The 19830-nt window shown below is 47.3% G+C and overlaps 1 protein-coding gene across 5 annotated transcripts in view; it reads right to left on the bottom strand.

The window, feature by feature from the left end:
* The window catches only part of NOLC1 (nucleolar and coiled-body phosphoprotein 1), a 102200-nt gene that overhangs the window by 7917 nt on the left and 74453 nt on the right, over nucleotides 1-19830 (bottom strand). For all 5 annotated transcript variants that reach the window (XM_030203381.1, XM_030203380.1, XM_030203378.1 and 2 more), the window contains one exon: nucleotides 14010-14099. In XM_030203381.1, the coding sequence (XP_030059241.1) occupies nucleotides 14010-14099 (90 nt within the window). The remainder of the gene's footprint in view (nucleotides 1-14009; nucleotides 14100-19830) is intronic.

Here is a 19830-nt window from a genome sequence, read left to right on the forward strand (position 1 = left end):
GGGCTTTCGAGTCGGAGGTGATCAAGAACCTTTGCCAGTTGTATGGGATAAGAAAGAGCCGAACTACGCCCTATCACCCTCAAGGTAATGGGCAGTGTGAGCGCTTTAATCGAACCCTACATGAGATGTTGAGAACGCTGCCACCCTCTAAAAAGAGACATTGGGGTGACTACCTACCTGAACTGATGCTTGCCTACAATAGTCAGATCCACCAATCGACAGGTTATACCCCATTCTACCTCATGTTTGGGAGAGATCCAAGAATGTTCTCAGATGTGTTTGCTAGAGAAGAGGATGGCACCGCAACAAACTTGGACGGCTGGGTCAAGCAACATCACGACAAGATGGCCTTGTCATGGGAAATTGCCAGACAGGTGGCCGAGAAGAAGGGGCAGACTCGAAAGAGGTGCTACGACCGGAGAGCAAAGGGGGCCCTACTGAAGAAAGGAGACAGGGTGTTGCTGCGAGTCCAGAGGTTTCCCGGCTGCCACAAGATTCAGGACCTGTGGGATGACAGAATATATGTGATAGACCAGGTGAACGAACCTGGGGGAAGTAGCCTCAGAGTTGTCCCTGAGGAAGGTGGTCCTGTCAAAGTAGTGCACAGAAACCATGTGAAGGTGTTACCCGATGCCATGTGTGATTTAGGGTCCACCTTGGGGTTACTTGAGATATCTGATATTGAAGATACTGATGATGATGACGACAATGACAGTGTACTGTATGTGTTGTTGGGAGAGCCTGGTACTTACGTTGCAGGAGAAGATGTAGTCCCAAACAGAGAAGTGCCAGATTTAGAAATTGAGCCTGATGTAAAGGGGGAAGTAGAACCTGAAGTAATAGGAGAGGATGCTGGTGTTGGCCCTCCTGAATACCTGTATCCCCCCAGGAGGTCCTCCCGATCAAATAAAGGGAATCCTTCCAGGTATCTGTCAGACAATTACTACCTGTATTGAGACAGGCATAGTAATGTGAGAAGTGTTACTGTGATGTGCCTAACCTAGAACTGTGCATGTAATGTTATCTGATGAAGTATTGGGAGAAATGTTGGGGGCAACATTTGTGTACCTCGGGAGAATTTTAGTCTGGCCACTCAGTGCAGGGGGATGCCTCTTCTCTCTCTCTTTGTGGATGCTCAAACCAGCAAGCTTCTGGGCTAGATCCCTTCTGAGGCAGGCACACAAAAAGCACAGTTCCTTTTCTTGTCTGGGCACTCAGTGCAAGGGGGGGGCTGTCTCTTCTTGTGGGGCTGCTTCTCATAAGCCTCTTCTTTACAGGACAGTCTCACAGCCGGCTTTCTCCTCTCTGGACAGGCAAACACTCACACAGAGAGATGCCCTGGGGGGACTTCTGGGATTCAGGGACCTCACCAAGCTGCTCTCCCTCTCTTCCGCTCTGCACTGCTCCCAACACACTCCAGACCCCCTTCTCTTTCCCCTCTGCTGCTCTCTCTGCCTGAGTGCCCGTATTTCTTCAGGACTCACCAGCTCTCTCTTCATCTGGAGCTCATCAGTGGGTCCTCTGTCAGCCTGCAGCTGCCTCTTCTTGCCTTGATTGGATCTTATCCTCCTCCAGCCTGCCTGAGCATGCCCCCCTCTGTCTGAGTCCGATTTCTTCTCTCAGGCCATGCTTTCAGCCACCTTTCTTTGTCTGTAGCCTCGATTGCCTTGCTGTGCCTCCTGTTGTTCCCAGGCAGCCTCTGCTGTACTGTAAAACTTTTTTTCTTTGTTCCACTCCTCCTGCCCCCTGGATTGGCTCAAAATTCGCGCCAATCTAAGGATCAGACTGCCTCCTGCCACCTCATTGGTCCAAATTCGTGCCTCTTAGCAGATCCTGGCTCCTATTTGCTATCTCACACACTGTCCCTCCCCTAGTTCCTAGCTTGCTTTGGGTACCTTAGCCAGCAAATCAGGAGCCTTGTACTGGGCTCTTAGACAGCCAATCGGAAAGTTGGTAACAAGTCTGCCCTTCTCTCACCGTTACAAACTGCTGAAACCTTATAAACACACATCTAGCATTTATGGACACCTGAGTTCTTTGTTTTATAGCAGTGCTGGAGTATTCTAAACACTTTAAGCATTCTAGCAAAAGGTGCTAGCATTGTTGCTGGCTCTCAGCTTGTCCTCTGTGTCTCCCTGCTCTCTGCAAGATGCCCCCTCCCCAGGAAAGAGGGGGGGGGGGAGGACAAGGTAAAAGCTTCTTTTCTTTTCTATATTTACAATAGCCCAACACATTACTGTTTTGCATCTTAATACAGCAAAAAAACAAAACAAAACAGAAAAACTGTTTAAAATAAACAAAATCATTAACTGCAAATTTAGTTATGAGTCTCATCCCAGGTTTTTTTTTTTTTTTAACACAACTGGTACTCATTTTTTCAAATCTCTATTTGCAGTCACTTCTACCATTCAGAAATAAATCTGGTTACAGATCATTTCATAACCTCATGCTGGTATTCACTGATTTCCCCAAAGGGGCCTACTGCTCCCTTGTCAGCTGAGCTGTCTGGGACAAGAACTCCTCCTCAACCTACAAGGCAGGGCCGTGCCTAGGGTCTCTGGTGCCCCCCTGCAGACTATCGGTTGGCGGCGGCGGCGGCGCCCCCCCCCCCCCCCCCCCATCCAGCAGAGCAGGAACAGAAGGGAGCAGGCAAATAAGCCGGACCTCAGGAAAAAATAGCACTGTATGTATCCCTCATTGATAAGTCTCTGACTCTAAAGTTTAGCAATTTCATTAAAGCAAAATGTATTTTCACATATCACATCCTATCCAAGGAGAATGTTTTATATATGTCACCCGTCTGTGGTAAAACTTCACACAGTATCAAAATACCTCTAATATGTAGTCGTGCCAGCCGAGGAAACTAACTGTGCTCAGCTCACAAGAGACAGAGTGAACATAAAATAAAACGTCATCCTTAAAAGATAATATCGGATGAATGCATGAAGGTGAATATGAATTCCTGTGAATGGAATCAATTTGATTTACAATAAATCCAGATACTACTCCCTCATATATATAACAAAAAATTATTTAAGTGGAATGGAATTATTTGACTGTACTGGTAAACAGAAAGAAATACTCTATTGCATTCTAATCTCCTTTGCACCAAAGGATATAATTCAGATCAAACATTTATCTCTGATCAACTATCTCAGATCAAATATTTATTTCAGATCAAATATTAAGGTTTCCTTGCTTACAGTCACTTAAATCTACCTAGCATTTATATAGCTTATAGGATTTAAACACTCTTAAACTGAAATTCACCCTTTTCTATTCTTCATAAACTTCAAGTAATCCTGAAATATTCAGATCCTTTTCTCACTAGAGAAACTTCAATCGCCACCAATCTCTTTTCACTTATATTTTCTCATTTACCACAATCAGGCACTCTTTTATAACTTCAGTCAACAAACACAGGAAGTCACAGCTAGATGTCTCTCTTGGCAAAGGACAGCTCTCACTCTGTTCACTTCCCGGGCAGATTTCTTAACAGAAGCTGATCATCCAATCAGAGAGCTCTATTTGAATGCAGATTAACATACAGACACTCATGGGAATGTTTAGTGAAAAACACCGGACTAATTTGCATATGATTTAAACAAATCTGAGCATATGACAACCAAGTACAGACTCCCAGCACCTGAATTCTGCAATTAGATTTAAGGCAAATACTTTTAAAACTTATTTTTAGCACTTTTAAAATTTCAGGTTCTCTTTAATTTGAATGCTGTTTCAAGCTCTGAAACTCACCCTGACTGAGGAGCTAGCCCCAAACTGAAGCATAAATAGCAATCTGGTTGTATTCTCATGTAACTTGAAGAGCGTGCCTGCCTCAATTAATACTGCTCCTTTGCATGAAAAGGGGAGGGCAGCGGAAATAGGAGAATCACAAGTTCAGGTGAAAGATTTTGCAAGTGAGCAGACGGACGGACGGCAGGGCAGTGGCGCCCCTCGAAGGCAAGCGCCCCCCTGCGGCGCTTACCTCACTTACTGCATCAGCACGGCCCTGCTACAAGGCTCGTATCTGAGGAGACTAACTAGGAAGTCGCCTGATCCATTCCATTCAGGAGACATCTGTGGAGAGCCACTCACTCATCCGTTTCAGGACCCTCCACAGAGATGAGAAAGAGGCATGGTTCGACACACAGAGATCATTCAAAAGGAGAGCAAAATACGAGAGATGTATGTGTGCCCATCTTCAAGATGCCTATGGAGCCTAGAATCTGTTGGAAGGACTATGCTCAAGGTGATTATGGAAATGGAAGATCTTTTGGGGGGGGGGGGGGGGGAACACCATTGAGGCCATGAGCCTTTTCCTCCAAAGACAAAGAATTTCTCTTTTAGAGATGAAGAAACTTCCTTATACTTCACAGAGAGGGGAAGGGTAATCACTGATTACCTGAAATCTATCAGCTATCCTACTGTGCACCTGAAAAACTGATTGTGCCCAAGCAACTCTCCTGATCTGACTTTCCCTGCATAGCCAGTTATTTAGCAGAAACTTACAAGTCTGCCAAATCTGCAGGAAGATCCAGTTATCTGACAAAGGAAAATCCAAGAATCCTTTCCTGCGTGGGACAGTTGCCAACTTGTTAGATCAAGAAAGGAGCCTGAAGCTCTCAGAGACCCAAGAAAGCATATCTGAGAACCATTTAGTGTCAATCTCTGAAAAGGACATATAGAAATGCCCTGTCATACCTAGAATCATAAGAAAACTCTCCCTATCATGCCATTCTGATGAATAGTCACAGTAACTTCTATCCTAAATTCCTTGAACCAATAGTGCTATGACTGACACATTTCTGATAGAGAAACAGAACTCCAAACCTGCAGCTGAATGCTATTAACACTGCAGCCAACTTTATGGATCACAGAGAGGAACGCATGAGAAATGTTGTACAACCTAACAGTAAAGGCCTCCTGGCATTGCCATCAATGAAATGTCAGGTAATCACCATCCACAACTGGATGGGACCTGACCCTAGCAAACTAACTCTCATGGGCCACCTTCCTGAGAAAGGGGAGGAACGAAGTGCCTGGTCAGAATTTCTCATAGCTCACTCCGTGCATAATTAAGCTACAGAATTTGTTGCTGGAAGATGTAGTCAAGCTGTTAGCAGAGCTCTGTAGGAGTAACACCTGTCCATATCTTTTTATAGCTGAGGCCTACATTTGCCAGCTATGAACCACACTGCCATGTATTCCTGCACACTGGATCTTGATCTTTTGTGTGCTTTACCAAGGACATAGGGGCCCAGGACTTTCCATAAGCTATGTTGAGGCCCTAAAAGACCTTGGGTGCAACACTGTATGTATAGCAGCCCAGATTAGAGTTCACCCTCACCTGTGCAACATCATCACCTCAGTCACCTCGCGACAGGATTGTGAAAAATTACAAGAGGACCTTACGAGACTGGGCGGCTAAATGGCAGATGACGTTTAATGTGAGCAAGTGCAAGGTGATGCATGTGGCAAAAAAGAACCCGAATTATAGCTACGTCATGCAAGGTTCCACGTTAGGAGTTACGGACCAAGAAAGGGATCTGGGTGTCGTCATCAATAACACACTGAAACCTTCTGCTCAGTGTGCTGCTGCAGCTAGGAAAGCGAATAGAATGTTGGGTATTATTAGGAAAGGTATGGAAAACAGGTGTGAGGATGTTATAATGCCGTTGTATCGCTCCATGGTGCGACCGCACCTTGAGTATTGTGTTCAATTCTGGTCGCCGCATCTCAAGAAAGATATAGTAGAATTGGAAAAGGTGCAGCGAAGGGCGACTAAAATGATAGCGGGGATGGGACGACTTCCCTATGAAGAAAGACTAAGGAGGCTAGGGCTATTCAGCTTGGAGAAGAGACGGCTGAGGGGAGACATGATAGAGGTATATAAAATAATGAGTGGAGTGGAACAGGTGGATGTGAAGCGTCTGTTCACGCTTTCCAAAAATACTAGGACTAGGGGGCATGCGATTAAACTACAGTGTAGTAAATTTAAAACAAATCGGAGAAAAGTTTTCTTCACCCAACGTGTAATTAAACTCTGGAATTCATTGCCGGAAAATGTGGTGAAGGCGGTTAGCTTAGCAGAGTTTAAAAAGGGGTTGGACAGTTTCCTAAAGGACAAGTCCATAAACCGCTATTAAACGGACTTGGAAAAATCCAAAATCCCAGGAATAACATGTATAGAATGTTTGTACGTTTGGGAAGCTTGCCAGGTGCCCTTGGCCTGGATTGGCCGCTGTCGTGGACAAGATGCTGGGCTCGATGGACCCTTGGTCTTTTCCCAGTATGGCATTACTTATGTACTTATGTCATACCTCATACACTGTCCATGTAAATACCCAAACCTGATTGGCCTAGACGGAATTCATGTGACCAGTACATCCAATCAGAGAACTGTTTTTAAATGATAAAACATTGTCCATATAACACTGATGCTTCAGTATCCAGGTGCTTTTTCATCCCCATAGGGAAAACCTAAAAGAGCCCCTAACAAGGGGTTAACCCAGAATTTCCCTTAAGGAGATACAGTACACAGACGGACAAGAGAAAGCTATTGTACTGTAACCTCATACTGTGAACTCTTATACCAAGAGATATCCTGTACTTAGCAAGATGTAATAGATCCAGGTACCTCTGAGTACTCTGGAATGCCCTCCTAAAGGGCCTAGAAGCAGAAGGTTCCTTGACCAGATTTAAGTGGTTATTGAAGCTGCATTATTTTGCTATTGCGTTTGGGGTGTCATTTCAGGGGGACTAGCAGACTCCTTTTCTTGGGTACCTGTTGTTTTTGGTTGAATGTTTTTTCCTATTCCATTAATGGAGTTCCTTTCTACCTTTTTACTGTGAACCGCTGTGTTCTTGTATAAATTAAGTGGTATAGCAAAATTAATAAACCTTAAGGTAAAATTATGTATCATATCTGATAATTTTCTTTCCCTTAATCATAGCCGATCAATCCATAGACTGGTGGGTTGTGCCCATCTACCAGCAGGTGGAGATAGAGAGCAATCTTTTGCCTCCCTATATGTTGTCATGTGCTGCCGAAAACTCCTCAGTATGTCGATATCAAAGCTCCATCCGCAGGACTCGGCACTTAGAGAATTACACCCACCAAGGGACACTCTGCCCAGCTCACCACCGCCGAAACGGGGGAGGGGAAATATTCCAGCGCACCACCGCCAGGGCGGTGGGCGGGAAACCACACCCGCCAACGCAGGGGGAACTGGCTTATCCTGCTACCGCAACCGCGGGAGGAGCTGGCTTACCCTAACACCGCCAAAGCGGGAGGGATACAAAGCTACCCTACAGCCACACGAAGCGGGAGGGAGCGCCGGCATAATTTGGTTATCAATCCAGCCACCGCCGAAACGGCGGGAGAGGAAGCAGCAGTTCACTGTAACATAAACTCGTCTCAACTCGAAGAGACTTCAATTGGAAGAACTTGAACACGAATTCCTCGTGAACAGGAAATGAAGACTGAACCTGAACCTGAAATATAACCAGAACACAAACAATACAGATATCTGGGAGGGGCTATGGATTGATCGGCTATGATTAAGGGAAAGAAAATGATCAGGTATGATACATAATTTTACCTTCCCTATCATCAAGCCGATCAATCCATAGACTGGTGGGATGTACCGAAGCAGTACTCACCCAGGGCGGGACATGGAAATCCCTGAACGCAACACCGAAGCCCCAAACTGGGCCTCGGCCCGAGCGGCCACATCCAAGCGGTAATGTCGTGAGAAGGTATGAGCCGATGACCAAGTAGCCGCTCTGCAAATCTCTTCCAAGGAGACGGATCTGGACTCCACCATCGAGACTGCTTGTGCTCTAGTAGAGTGTGCCTTCAGCTGAATAGGCGGAATCTTCCCCGCCGCCACATAAGCTGACGCGATCGTCTCCTTGACCCAACGTGCCACTGTAGGCTTAGATGCCTGCAGACCCTTACGAGGGCCTGCGAACAGCACGAACACATGATCCGACTTCCGGAAATCATTGGTCACTTCCTAGTATCTGATGATGTCCAGTCTAACATCCAGGTATTTGAGCGCAGGGTACTCCTCTGGGTAATCCTCCCTACGAAAGGAGGGTAGGTAAAGCTACTAATTCACGTGGAATCGAGAAACAATCTTGGGCAGGAAGGAAGGCACTGGGCGAATCGATACTCCTGCCTCAGTGAATCGCAGGAATGGTTCGCTACACGACAGCGCCTGGAGCTCAGAAACTCTTCTGGCTGATGTGATAGCCACCAGGAAGACTGCTTTCAACGTCAGGTCCTTCAGCGATGCCCTTGGCAAGGGCTCGAAGGGCGGCCTTTGCAAGGTACGTAGTACCAGATTGAGATTCCACGTAGGCACTATCGAGTGCAGAGGGGGGCGCAGGTGATTAACTCCTTTGAGAAAGCGTACCACATCCGGCTGTGAAGCCAGGGCAGCCCCCTTCAGACGACCCCTGAAGCAGGCTAGAGCCGCCACCTGGACTTTCAGCGAACTGAGCGACAGGCCTTTCTCCAGCCCCTCTTGCAGGAACGCCAACACTGAAGATATTGGAGCAGTGAAGGGCGAAATAGAGCCTGCCTCGCACCACGACCAAAGGTTCGCCAAACTCTGGCATAAGTGGTGGAAGTAGAGCGCTTCCTTGCTCTCAGCATAGTGGCGATGACCTTGTCTGAGAAGCCCTTTTTCCTCAGCCGCTTCCGCTCAATAGCCAGGCCGTAAGACCAAAGGGGGAGGGATCCTCCATCACCACAGGACCCTGATGTAAGAGGCCCCGCTCCGCTGGCAGCCGCAGAGGGCCGTCCACCGAGAGTCTGACCAAGTCCGCATACCAGGGACGTCTGGGCCAATCCAGACCCACCAGGATCACCCGGCCCGGATGTTTTGCCACCCGGCCTAGCACCCTGCCCATCATGGGCCAGGGCGGGAACACGTAGAGAAGCTCCTGTGCCGGCCACTGCTGGAGAAGAGCATCGACTCCCAGGGATCAAGGGTCCCATTCTCTGCTGAAAAAACGCGGCACTTGGCAATTGGCCGAGGACGCCATCAGATCCAGGCTCGGCTGGCCCCAGCGTTTCGTGATGTCCAAGAACGCCCGAGCAGACAGTTGCCACTCTCCGGGATCCAAGGTATGGCGACTGAGAAAGTCTGCCTTGACATTCATGACTCCCACAATGTGGGCCGCCGACAGCTGTTCCAGATTCGCTTCCGCCCACAGGCATAGCTTCATGGCCTCCTTGGCTAGAGGGGCGCTCCTGGTACCTCCCTGGCGATTGACATAGGCCACCGCCGTGGCATTGTCCGACAGGACCCGTACAGGCCTCAGCACCAGTACCGGGAGAAACTCTAGAAGCGCCAACCGAATGGCTCGTAGCTCCAGGAGGTTGATGGACCATTTCGTCTCTGCAGGAGACCAGAGCCCCTGCGCTGTCCGTCCCAGGCAGTGGGCTCCCCAGCCCGTCAAGCAGGCGTCCGTCGTGACGACAACCCACTCTGGGGTCGTAAGAGGCATTCCTGCGGACAGCTTGCCTGGCCTCAGCCACCAGCTCAGCGCCTTTCACACCACTGGATCCAAAGGAAGGCGTACGGCGTAATCCTCCGAGACTGGAGTCCACCGCTGCAGAAGAGAGTGCTTTAGTGGTCTCATATGAGCCCTGGCCCAGGGCACTACCTCCATCGTGGCCGTCATGGAGCCCAACAGCTGCACATAGTCCCAAGCCCGAAGAGTAGAGGAGGCTAGGAACTGGCCCACCTGGGTCTGAAGCTTGACGCTCCGGTTGTCCGGAAGGAACACTCTGCCCACTTGGGTGTCGAATCGAACTCCCAGATACTCCAGGGACTGAGTCGGGCGCAGCTGGCTTTTCTCCCAGTTGATGATCCATCCCAGGGAGCCCAGAAGAGCAATGACCCTGTCTGTAGCTCTCCCGCACTCCGCATAGGAAGGGGCTCGGATCAGCCAGTCGTCCAGATAGGGATGGACTTGCACTCCCTCCTTGCGGAGGAAGGCCGCGATGACCACCATTACTTTGGAGAAGGTCCGCGGAGCCGTAGCCAACCCGAACGGGAGGGCTCTGAACTGGAAGTGTCGGCCCAGCACTGCAAAGCGCAGAAAGCGCTGATGAGGCGGCCAGATGGGAATATGTAGGTAAGCTTCCTTGATGTCCAGGGAGGCCAGGAATTCTCCCTTTTTCACCGCAGCTATTACGAAGCGGAGGGTCTCCATCCGGAAGTGCCGAACTTTCAAGGCCTGATTGACTCCCTTGAGGTCGAGAATAGGCCGAGCAGATCCTTCTTTCTTTGGCACCACAAAGTAAATGGAGTAGCGCCCCTTGCCAAGCTGATCTACTGGCACCAGGACCACCGCGCCCAGGCGGATCAGGTTGCTCAAAGTCTGCTGCACGGCAGCTGCTTTGACCTGAGATTTGCAAGGAGCTTGTAGCCGTCTCTGATGACTTCCAGAACCCAAGCGTCTGAAGTTACCCTGGTCCACTCACCCAGAAACGAGGGCAACCTTCCTCCTATCTGCACTGGGCCTGGGGGCGGGCCGGAGGACGAACCTCCGGGACGGCGGTCCCTACAAAAGGAATGCTGCTTGGGGGAGAAGTTCTGTTTGAAGGAAGCGGAGGCAGAGGAGGCCGATTTGCCCGGGCGATACCAACGGGCTTCCTGGAATCTGCCCTTAGAGGAACCAGGACGGGCACTACCGGCCCGAGTCCTGACCTCCGGCAACCTCTTGCCCTTGGACGTGCCGAGCTCCGTCACGATCTTGTCCAGCTCATCCCCAAAGAGCAGCTTGCCTTTAAAAGGCAACTTGGCTAGGCGAGATTTAGAGGCATGGTCAGCAGACCAGTGCTTAAGCCAGAGCCACCGCCGCGCAGAGACTGTCTGAGCCATGCCCTTGGCCGAGGCTCTCAAAACATCATATAGCAAGTCTGCCAAGCAGGCCAACCCCGACTCCAGGGTCGGCCATTCCGCCCTCCAGGAAGGGTCCGAGGGGGAAGCCCGCTGCAAAACAGTCAGGCACGCCCTAGCCACGTAGGAGCCGCAAACCGAGGCTTGCAAACTCAGAGCGGCCGCCTCAAAGGACGACTTTAAGGCCACCTCCATTCTCCTGTCTTGGGCGTCCTTCAGGGCAGTGCCACCTTCCACTGGCAGCGCCATTTTCTTAGTCACGGCAGTGATTAAGGAATCTACCGTGGGCCAGACAAAGGCTTCCTGTTCCCCCTCAGGAAAGGGGTACAGACGGGACATAGCCCTGGCTACTTTCAGGCTCGCCTCAGGGGCATCCCATTGCGCTGAAATTAAGGTCTGCATGGCTTCATGAACATGGAAGGTTCTAGGCGGGCGCTTCGTTCCCAGCATAATGGCAGAACCAGTAGAGGCTGAGAGAGAGCCTTCCTCCGGAGAAGCAATCTTCAAAATGCTCATGGCCTGCACAAGCAGGTTAGACAAATACTCTGAGCGAAAAAGCCGCGCTGCAGAGGGGTCATCCGCTCCGTCCGAGCGAGGATCAGTCTCTTCCATCGATTCCGCTAAGGATCTCTGGGAGAACTCAGACACGCTGCCGTCATCCACATCAGAGGAGACCGAGTCCCCCGAGGGTGGAAGATCCACCCGAGGGCGCTTAAGCATAGAGGCCTCATCACCCCGATCAGAGAGGTGGGCAGGGGCAGGGTTCTGCATAAGAAAGGCTTGATGCAGCAGCAAAATGAACTCAGGGGAGAAACCCCCCAGTCTGTGCATTTCTGCAGCCTGTGCCGCGGCCCTAGAGGCGCCCTCCATCTGCGCTCCCAGTAGCAGGGGAGAGGCGTGTTGCGCGTCCAAAATGGCGTCCGGTGCGAAACTCCGGGAAGGAACCGCGCAGGAAGAAGGGCGTTTTAATTTCGCCGACTTCTTACTGTCGCCCGATTCAAGGGCGACCATGTTGTTAACGTCTCCCATCTCAAGGGCAGCCCAAGAAGAAGCCGACCGAGCCGCGTGGCCGGTCACGACCGGGAGGGCGGCCAGCGGGGGATGGGCGCCTAAGACAGGAAAGGCCGCCGCGCCGGAGGAAAAGCCGGTGAACTCTCCCGGTTCCGAAAGGGCGCCCAAAAAGGGCGACTCTACCTTTGATCCCCCCACTTCCTCGCTAGGCACGCGAACACGTTCCGGGGAGTGTCTTTTCGCGCCCTTGCCATCCGCGGCCATAGCCACATGGAGACCGTTCAGGGAACACTCTGCCCTCTAGTAAAAGGTAAAAATTACCTGCTTCTTACTCCGAGCAGCGACGACTTGTACCAGTGAGCAGCTGCAAATGGATGTCCTTTTTGAACGTTAAAAAAAAAAAATTTTTTTTGTTTAACGGAGCCAGCGGGAGGGGGGAGAAAAGGAGGGACCTGGCACCACCAGGTTTGCACTTGCTCACGAAGAGCCCTCAACCCCAGGTACTCAACAAAACCTAAACAATTAGGCTTGGAAACCTAGCCAGAGCTGCTGCTGTGTGACCACACACCTGCTGAGATAGAGAACATACTGAGGAGTTTCCGGCAGCACATGACCACATATAGGGAGGCAAAAGATTGCTCTCTATCTCCACCTGCTGGTAGATGGACACAACCCACCAGTCTATGGATTGATCGGCTTGATGATAGGGAAGTACCCAGTGCTCAGAGATGTAACTAGTCAGAAGTATAAGCAATGTGTCATACTGAGTAAGATCCAGTAGAGTAGCCTTTCAGCAACAACTAAGAGGAGAAGAGACCATAACAGGAGGCTGGCATACACCTGCTGAGCCAGCCTTCTCCCAAGATGTCAGAGACAGTAAGACATGCTGCAGAGCTGAGGTACCTTATCTACATAACCTTTTGCATTCTGCCATGGCTGATGCAGGATCCAGCTGCAATACACCAGCTTGGCATCTAGGAGGGGTACAATGACCTGACTGGAGCCGAGGACCCAATTCTTGCTCATACCACAATTCAGGTGGCGAGAGTGCTTTATTCCTTATAGCCCAGGGTTTGAGAGAAAGATATTACCAAGCTGCTAAGTGAGATTCAGCGCTAATGGTACGTGGTTACTTTTGGTTTGTTCTATTTATTTATTTATTTAGATTCTGCGCACACCTTTTTCAGTAGTAGTTCAAGGTGAGTTATATTCAGGTACACTGGATATTTCTCTGTCCCAGGAGGGCTCACAATCTAAGTTTGTACCTGAGGCAATGAAGGGTTAAGTGACTTGCCCAAGATCACAAGGAGTAGCAGTGGGATTTGAATCGGCCACCTCTGGATTGCAAGACCAGTTCTCTAACCACTAGACCACTCCTCCACTAGGAAAGATTAAAGGGGTCTTTTACTAAAGCTTAGCTCGAGCTATCTGCAGCAGGGCCCATAGGAATAAAATGAGCCCTGCTGCAGAAAACTCGAGCTAAGCTTTAGTAAAAGACCCCCTAAGGTTGTACTAAGAACAATTATTAGTTGCACTGATAATTGTTACTGATTTAATTACATTTTTGTAATAACTGCTAAGAAATTGCCTTCTGCTACCAATATATTTTTATACTACTAATAAATTGTAATTTGTTTTAATTTACTGCATTTATAGCCTGGAAATTATTTTTCAGAGAATATTTTTCATTTTTAGGTACTTAAAAAAAATGTATTTAGGTGCAAGAAAAACAAATGTAACATTTGCACCCTGTTTTCAAGTCCATTTTTCCAGAAAAGCTGAAAATGTTTTGTATATTGTCTGCTCACCAGCATTAACTTTATCAAACTGTCATCTTCTGGACTCTAATGCACTTTTCCTTTATACTGGGCTCAGGCAGTGATCACTGTGACACCAGATCCTCCTCTTATTATATCACCACTCTCAAGCTGCAGCTGGATCATATAAACAGCCAGTATCTCTACAACACACCTAGCTCAGAGACGATAGGAGAACCCACGTTGCCTGGCTTATCTACCCCATTACCTGTTGTGGTAATAAACATACGGATAAGCCCATCTATTTCTCCTTCCTTACCTTTGCTGAAAAGGAATTGTCTGCAAGCCGACTGTCCACTTCAATCTCCTCCTCTTTTACTCGCCGGAATGGAGTATTTACCTGAGAGTCCTGTGTCACAGAGAAAAAGGAAAGGAGATATGAGAGAGAAAAAAACCCCAAACAAACCACAATGTGACATCAATATATAGAACTTCTGCTGTCCTTTAGGAACCATTGTTCCTTTTCTTCTGCATGTATTTGCAACTGGGTTCACAGACTACGTCCTTAAACTATATTTTTATTTATTTGGATTTTGCTCACACCTTTTCTGTAGTAGCTCAAGGTGAGTTACATTCAGGTGCACTGGGTACTTCTCTGTGCCTGGAGGGCTCACAATCTAAGTTTGCACCTGAGGCAATGGAGAGTTAAGTTAACTTGCCCAAGATCTACCTGGCAAGACCTGACAGTTAATGAAGGGTTATGAAAGTCTGTTGCCTGAACCCAAAGCTGCATATCCCTCATCATTCTCATTCCTGCTGCAATTGCTGGAGCCTAGCATCATTGAGGGGTTCTTTTACTAAGCTGCAGTAAAATGCGACCTTACCATGCACTTCCATGGGTTTTGCCCATACACTAAGGCCATTTTTACCACAGCCGAATTTCTATTTTTTTCTATTAATGGCAATGTACTAATGTTACAAACAGCAACAGGAAACCAAATCAGAAAGTCAATGAACCAACAAAGAAGCGGAAGACACCATACACAAGTTCCAACAAAGCCAATGGCACAGTTTATTCTACGAGAGGAGACAATATCAGTTTTTGCCAACGCTATTAGCTCTGCAACTGAAGCACTGACAACAGAGAGAATCAGTACAATTGTACAGATGTGCTGCTGATCTGACTGGACCCCTGACGAAGGCCTGAATGCTGAAACACGGCCTGTGTCGGGTATATCTTGTCAGCGCACTCTGCATATTGATTTTGAAGAATAAACTGTGCCATTATAGTGTTATCTAGATTTTCAGAAAGCTTTTGACAAAGTTCCTCATGACAGACTCCTGAGAAAATTAAATTTAAAAAAGTCATGGGATAGGAGGCGATGTCCTTCCGTGGATTAGAAATTGGTTACTGGACAGAAAACAGAGGGTAGGTTTGAATGGCCATTTTTCTCAATGCAGGAGGGTGAATAGTGGAGTGCTGCAGGGATATGTACTGGGACCGGAGCTATTTAACATATTTATAAATGACATGGAAATAGAATGATAAGTGAGGTGATTAAATTTGCAGATGACACAAAACTATTCAAAGTTGTCAAAACACATGCGGATTGTGAAAAATTGCATGAATACCATAGGAAACTGGAAGGCTGGGTATCCAAATGACAGATGAAATTTAATGTAGACAAATGCAAAAAGATGCACATTGGAAAGAATAATCCGTATCATAGTTACCTGATGCTAGGGTCCACCTTAGGAGTCAGCATTCAAAAAAAACATTTAGGTGTCATTGTAGACAATACGCTGAAATCTTCTGCCCAGTGTGTGGCAGCAGCCAAAAAAGCAAACAGGATGCTAGGAATTATTAGAAATTGATGCAAAATACGACAAATATTATTATAATGCCTCTGTATCGCTCCATGGTGTGACCTCACCTTGAGTATTGCATTCAATTCTGGTCGCCATATCTCAAAAAAGATATAGCTGAATTAGAAAAGGTCCAAAGAAGAGCAACCAAAATGATAAAGGGGATGAAGCTTCTTCCGTATGAGGAAAGGCTAAAGAGGTTAGGGCTCTTCAGCCTGGAGAAGAGACGGCTGAGGGGGGATACGACTGAGGTCTATAAAATCCCGAGTGGTGTAGAATGGGTAGAAGTGAATTGATTTTTCGCTCTTTCAAAAAGTACAAAGACCAGGGGATACTCAATGACATTACAACTAAATACTTTTAAAACTAAAAGGAGGAAATATTTTTTTACTCAAAGAATTAACCTCTGGAACTTGCTGCCGAAGGATGTGGTAACAGGGGCTAGTGTATCTGGGTTTAAACAAAGGTTTGGACAAGTTCGTGGAAGAAAAGTTCAGAGTCTGTTATTGAGATGGACATGAGGGAAGCCACTGTTTGCCCCGGGACTGGCAGCACAGAATGTTGCTACTATTTAGGATTCCATCAGGTACTTGTGACCTGGATTAGCCACTGTTGGAAGCAGGATACTGGGCTACATGGACCATTGGTCTGACCCAGTATGGCTATTTTTATGTTCATTGGCTGTCTTGCAACTTGTGTAGGGTGTCTTCCACTCCCTTTGGTTCATGTGCTAATGTTGCCATTAGCTTGCAATCATTTACAAAATTGTGTAGGGTGTCTTCCACTCCTTTGGTTCATGTGCTAATGTTGCCATTAGCTTGCAATCATTGTGAAGAATAAGGGGCTGTCCTATCCTGGGTGGCCACTAGATGGCGCTGTTCCCATAGAAATGGGGGGAAATGTCCAGGATGAGTCACTAGAGGGAGCCAGTAGGGGAATGTCCAGGTGGAGGTTGCTAGGTCCAAGGAGAGTCCTGGGCTAGAAACAGGTGTAGGTGGATGTGGGTTGTGTCCTGCCTGGAATTAGGGGGGAGAGCCTAAAGGAGTAGAGAAGCTAATTAACCACCTTATACCTACCCGAGTTTTGAAAGGAGAAGGAGAAGAGAGAGGAGCTGGAGAACTGGCAGCCGGAGGAAGAAAATCCCCTTGAAGGTACTGGCTGAATTCTGTGGACTTTTGGTGGACTGTGTGTAGATAGAGCTATTTATTAAGAACAAGAAACTAGCAGCCAGGGGCTGGAGGACAGAGCTGTACCCTCAGAGTGAGGGAAGAACATCCTGTTCAGGGCAGAGGGACTGTTAGCACTGGGCCCGGGTGTCTGTGTGTGAGGGCTCAGTGGGAAGACCTGTGAAAGTGTTTAAGCTGGAAGAAGTGTGCCCGGGGGGGGGGGGGGGGGGGGGGGGGGGGCGGCTGGAATAAAGAGCTGCCTGATGAATATGCTGCTGTTGGGAACTGTCTAATCTACATCTAATTTGCATATTAAGACCAAGGTCACCCTGAGTGAACAAGGGACCTAGGATCCTGAAGGTTGGTGTGTTCAGGGTGCTGGGGAGAGACTGGCCGGAGTTCTGCTCAGGAGCCACAGGCCAGGGAGGCCTGCTAGAGAGCGGGAGGAGAAGCCTCGTCTTAACATTTACAAAATTACCAAGTAAGCACTTACTGCTACCCCTTTTTGTAGGTGGTATGAGCTCAGCAGTATTCCTGCGCTAACCAGTTGCAGCGTTGTAATGTAGATGTACTGTTTAGCACAGGAATGCCCACTCTCCGCCCCAATACACACCCTCAAAAAAAAAGTATTTGCATGCAATTGACACATGCACATTTAGCAGTTAACACAGGACAGCTAAGCATCTCCTGCAGTGCATTATTTTAAGCTGCATTAGGCGTGCATTAGTGCCTAACACATTTTATTTATTTATGATAAATCAAAAACACAAACAGTTGCATTGGGAGTGTAGGATCATATGATGCTCTTGGCAGACAGACATGCAGCCATCTTGTTGCTTTTCCCAACTTCATAGGTTAATTTTATGAGACCGAGCAATGGATAAAGAACACAGTAAAAAGATCAAGATTGGTCCCTGTACCGAGTCCTTTACTACTCAGAGGGATAAATTATTATCTAGAGGTAAAACTAATTCAGTTACCTGTTGGAAGGAAATTGTTGTAAACCTAACCCCTGCATTAAATCTGTCATTTCAATTTCTAGTAGATAGTAGATTGGAATTATAAAGTGCAGGGAGAGTTAGGCAAAATTGTTCCTCTTAAATAAAGCTGCTATATCACATATAGATCCATGGTATTCCGAGGAATTACTGGGCCTTAAAAAAAATGAGTGTAAAGAAACTAGAGAGAATCTGGCTAAGACTACAGGATGAAGATTCTATAAAGAAATGAAGAATGCATGTTAAAAAGTATAAGCAACAGATAGATCTGAAAAGAAAAACATTTTATTTAGCTAAAATCTCTGAAAGTTGTCTAGAGTAGTGCTCAACAATCTTTCTACTGTCATAGCCCCAAAGCACGCAACTACAGAAAGTGTGTGAACTTGGGGAAGTTCAAGATAATGATGTCCTATGGAGGTGCCCGCATAGGTCACGACCCAAAACACAGTTTCATTGACCACACTTAGGGTCCTGACCCCCAGTGTGGAAACTCTGCTCCAGAGAGGTTTTTGAGATAGTTTGGAATCTTGGACACAGATGTTACTTTGCAGATTTTTTTCAGTTTAAAGTAAGAAACAAACAAAAACAAACAAACAAAAAATAATATATATATATATATATATATTGGACAGTCTACTAAGTAGTAATGTCAAAACACATGAAGAGCAGCTTAGAAAATGATTCTCAAACACAAGATTGAGTAGTGCCCAGGAGACCATCTTTGGACCTCTCTTTCAGTACTGATTAAATGGTATGTCAATGAGTTAGGAAATTTGGCAAGTTTAATTAAGATATGCTGAAGTACTCCTAGATCAGATAACTAGTATAATAAAACTAGTCCTTATAAAAAGAGTCTTTTTATAGCAAATAGGCAAGATAATTTTATTCCTTTTATTGAAAAGTGTGGGATGGAGGGAGAAAATCAGATGATACTTTATACAGTATCATCCAGTGGTTAATTCTAACTAAAATTATTGAAGTTGCTGTGGCAACACAATTACAGGAATACCTGTCCCACTATCATACTAAATTTCACACAATCTGGTTTTTGAGCCTAAAATGTTACATTGCATGCAACACTTACTTGAGATTATGCACGTGCGATTATTATTAATCCATTGTGTTAGCACACCTGTAATATTGCATTGTTAGGCCCTCCAGAGATAAGACTACTAAAAAAACTTCAATTACTGTATATACTCAAATGTAAACTGAGATTTTGGAGCAAAAAAAAAAAAAAGCCTAAAAATGGGGATCCCTGTTTATATTCTAGTCTCCCCACTGTTACAAGCATTTTTCTTCCTCCACCCCCCCCCCCCCCAAAGTTACCGGCTTTAACTTCCATTCAATTCAATGAAGGTCTTATATACCGCTAATATCCCATTTAGGGTTCAGTGCGGTTTACATCATCAGTGGGACAGGGACTTGCATGCTGCTCTAATGGACCTGGCTATAACACCTGAGGCTGTCATAAAGACTGGCAAGTACTATTTTTATTCACATTTTGTGTGTGTGGGGGTGGGGGGGGGGGGTGGGAGGGGATCAGTAACCACTGCGGGAGTGAGGGGAGTCATCCCTGAATCCCACCTGTGGTCATCTGGTCATTTAGAGCACCTTTTTGTGTCTTATTCATTAGAAAAACAGGTCTAGACCAAAATGTTGAAGTTTTCGCCCTAGCCGTTTTGTTTTGTTCCACTATGGCTGTAAAACGTCCAAGTGTTAGGCAAGCCCTAAGCTCACCCTAATCCCACCTTTGAAATGCCCCCGACACACCCCATTGTGATTTGGTTGCACTGCAGACAAAAAAGCATAGACAGACGTCTGCAAAACAGGTTTCAAAAATACTAACTTGCAGCTCCTTCAGTGCAGGGGCGTAGCTAGACTTTGGCAGAGCCCGAGGTGAGGGGGCACATTTTAGCCTCCCCCGCCACTTTTGACCCCCCTCCTGGCACCGCCACCCCTCCCCCATCCCTTTCGACCCCCCCTCTCCCACCGCCATCAATCCTCCCCTGCCAGGTACCTTTGCTGGCGGGAGTCCCCAACCCCCGCCAGCCAAAAGTCCCCTCAGCACCGGTCTCTCCAAGTCTGGTTTATATTCAAATTAACAGTT

The sequence above is a fragment of the Microcaecilia unicolor genome, chromosome 5 (assembly GCF_901765095.1).
Source record: "Microcaecilia unicolor chromosome 5, aMicUni1.1, whole genome shotgun sequence".
Classification (NCBI taxonomy): Eukaryota; Metazoa; Chordata; class Amphibia; order Gymnophiona; family Siphonopidae; genus Microcaecilia; species Microcaecilia unicolor.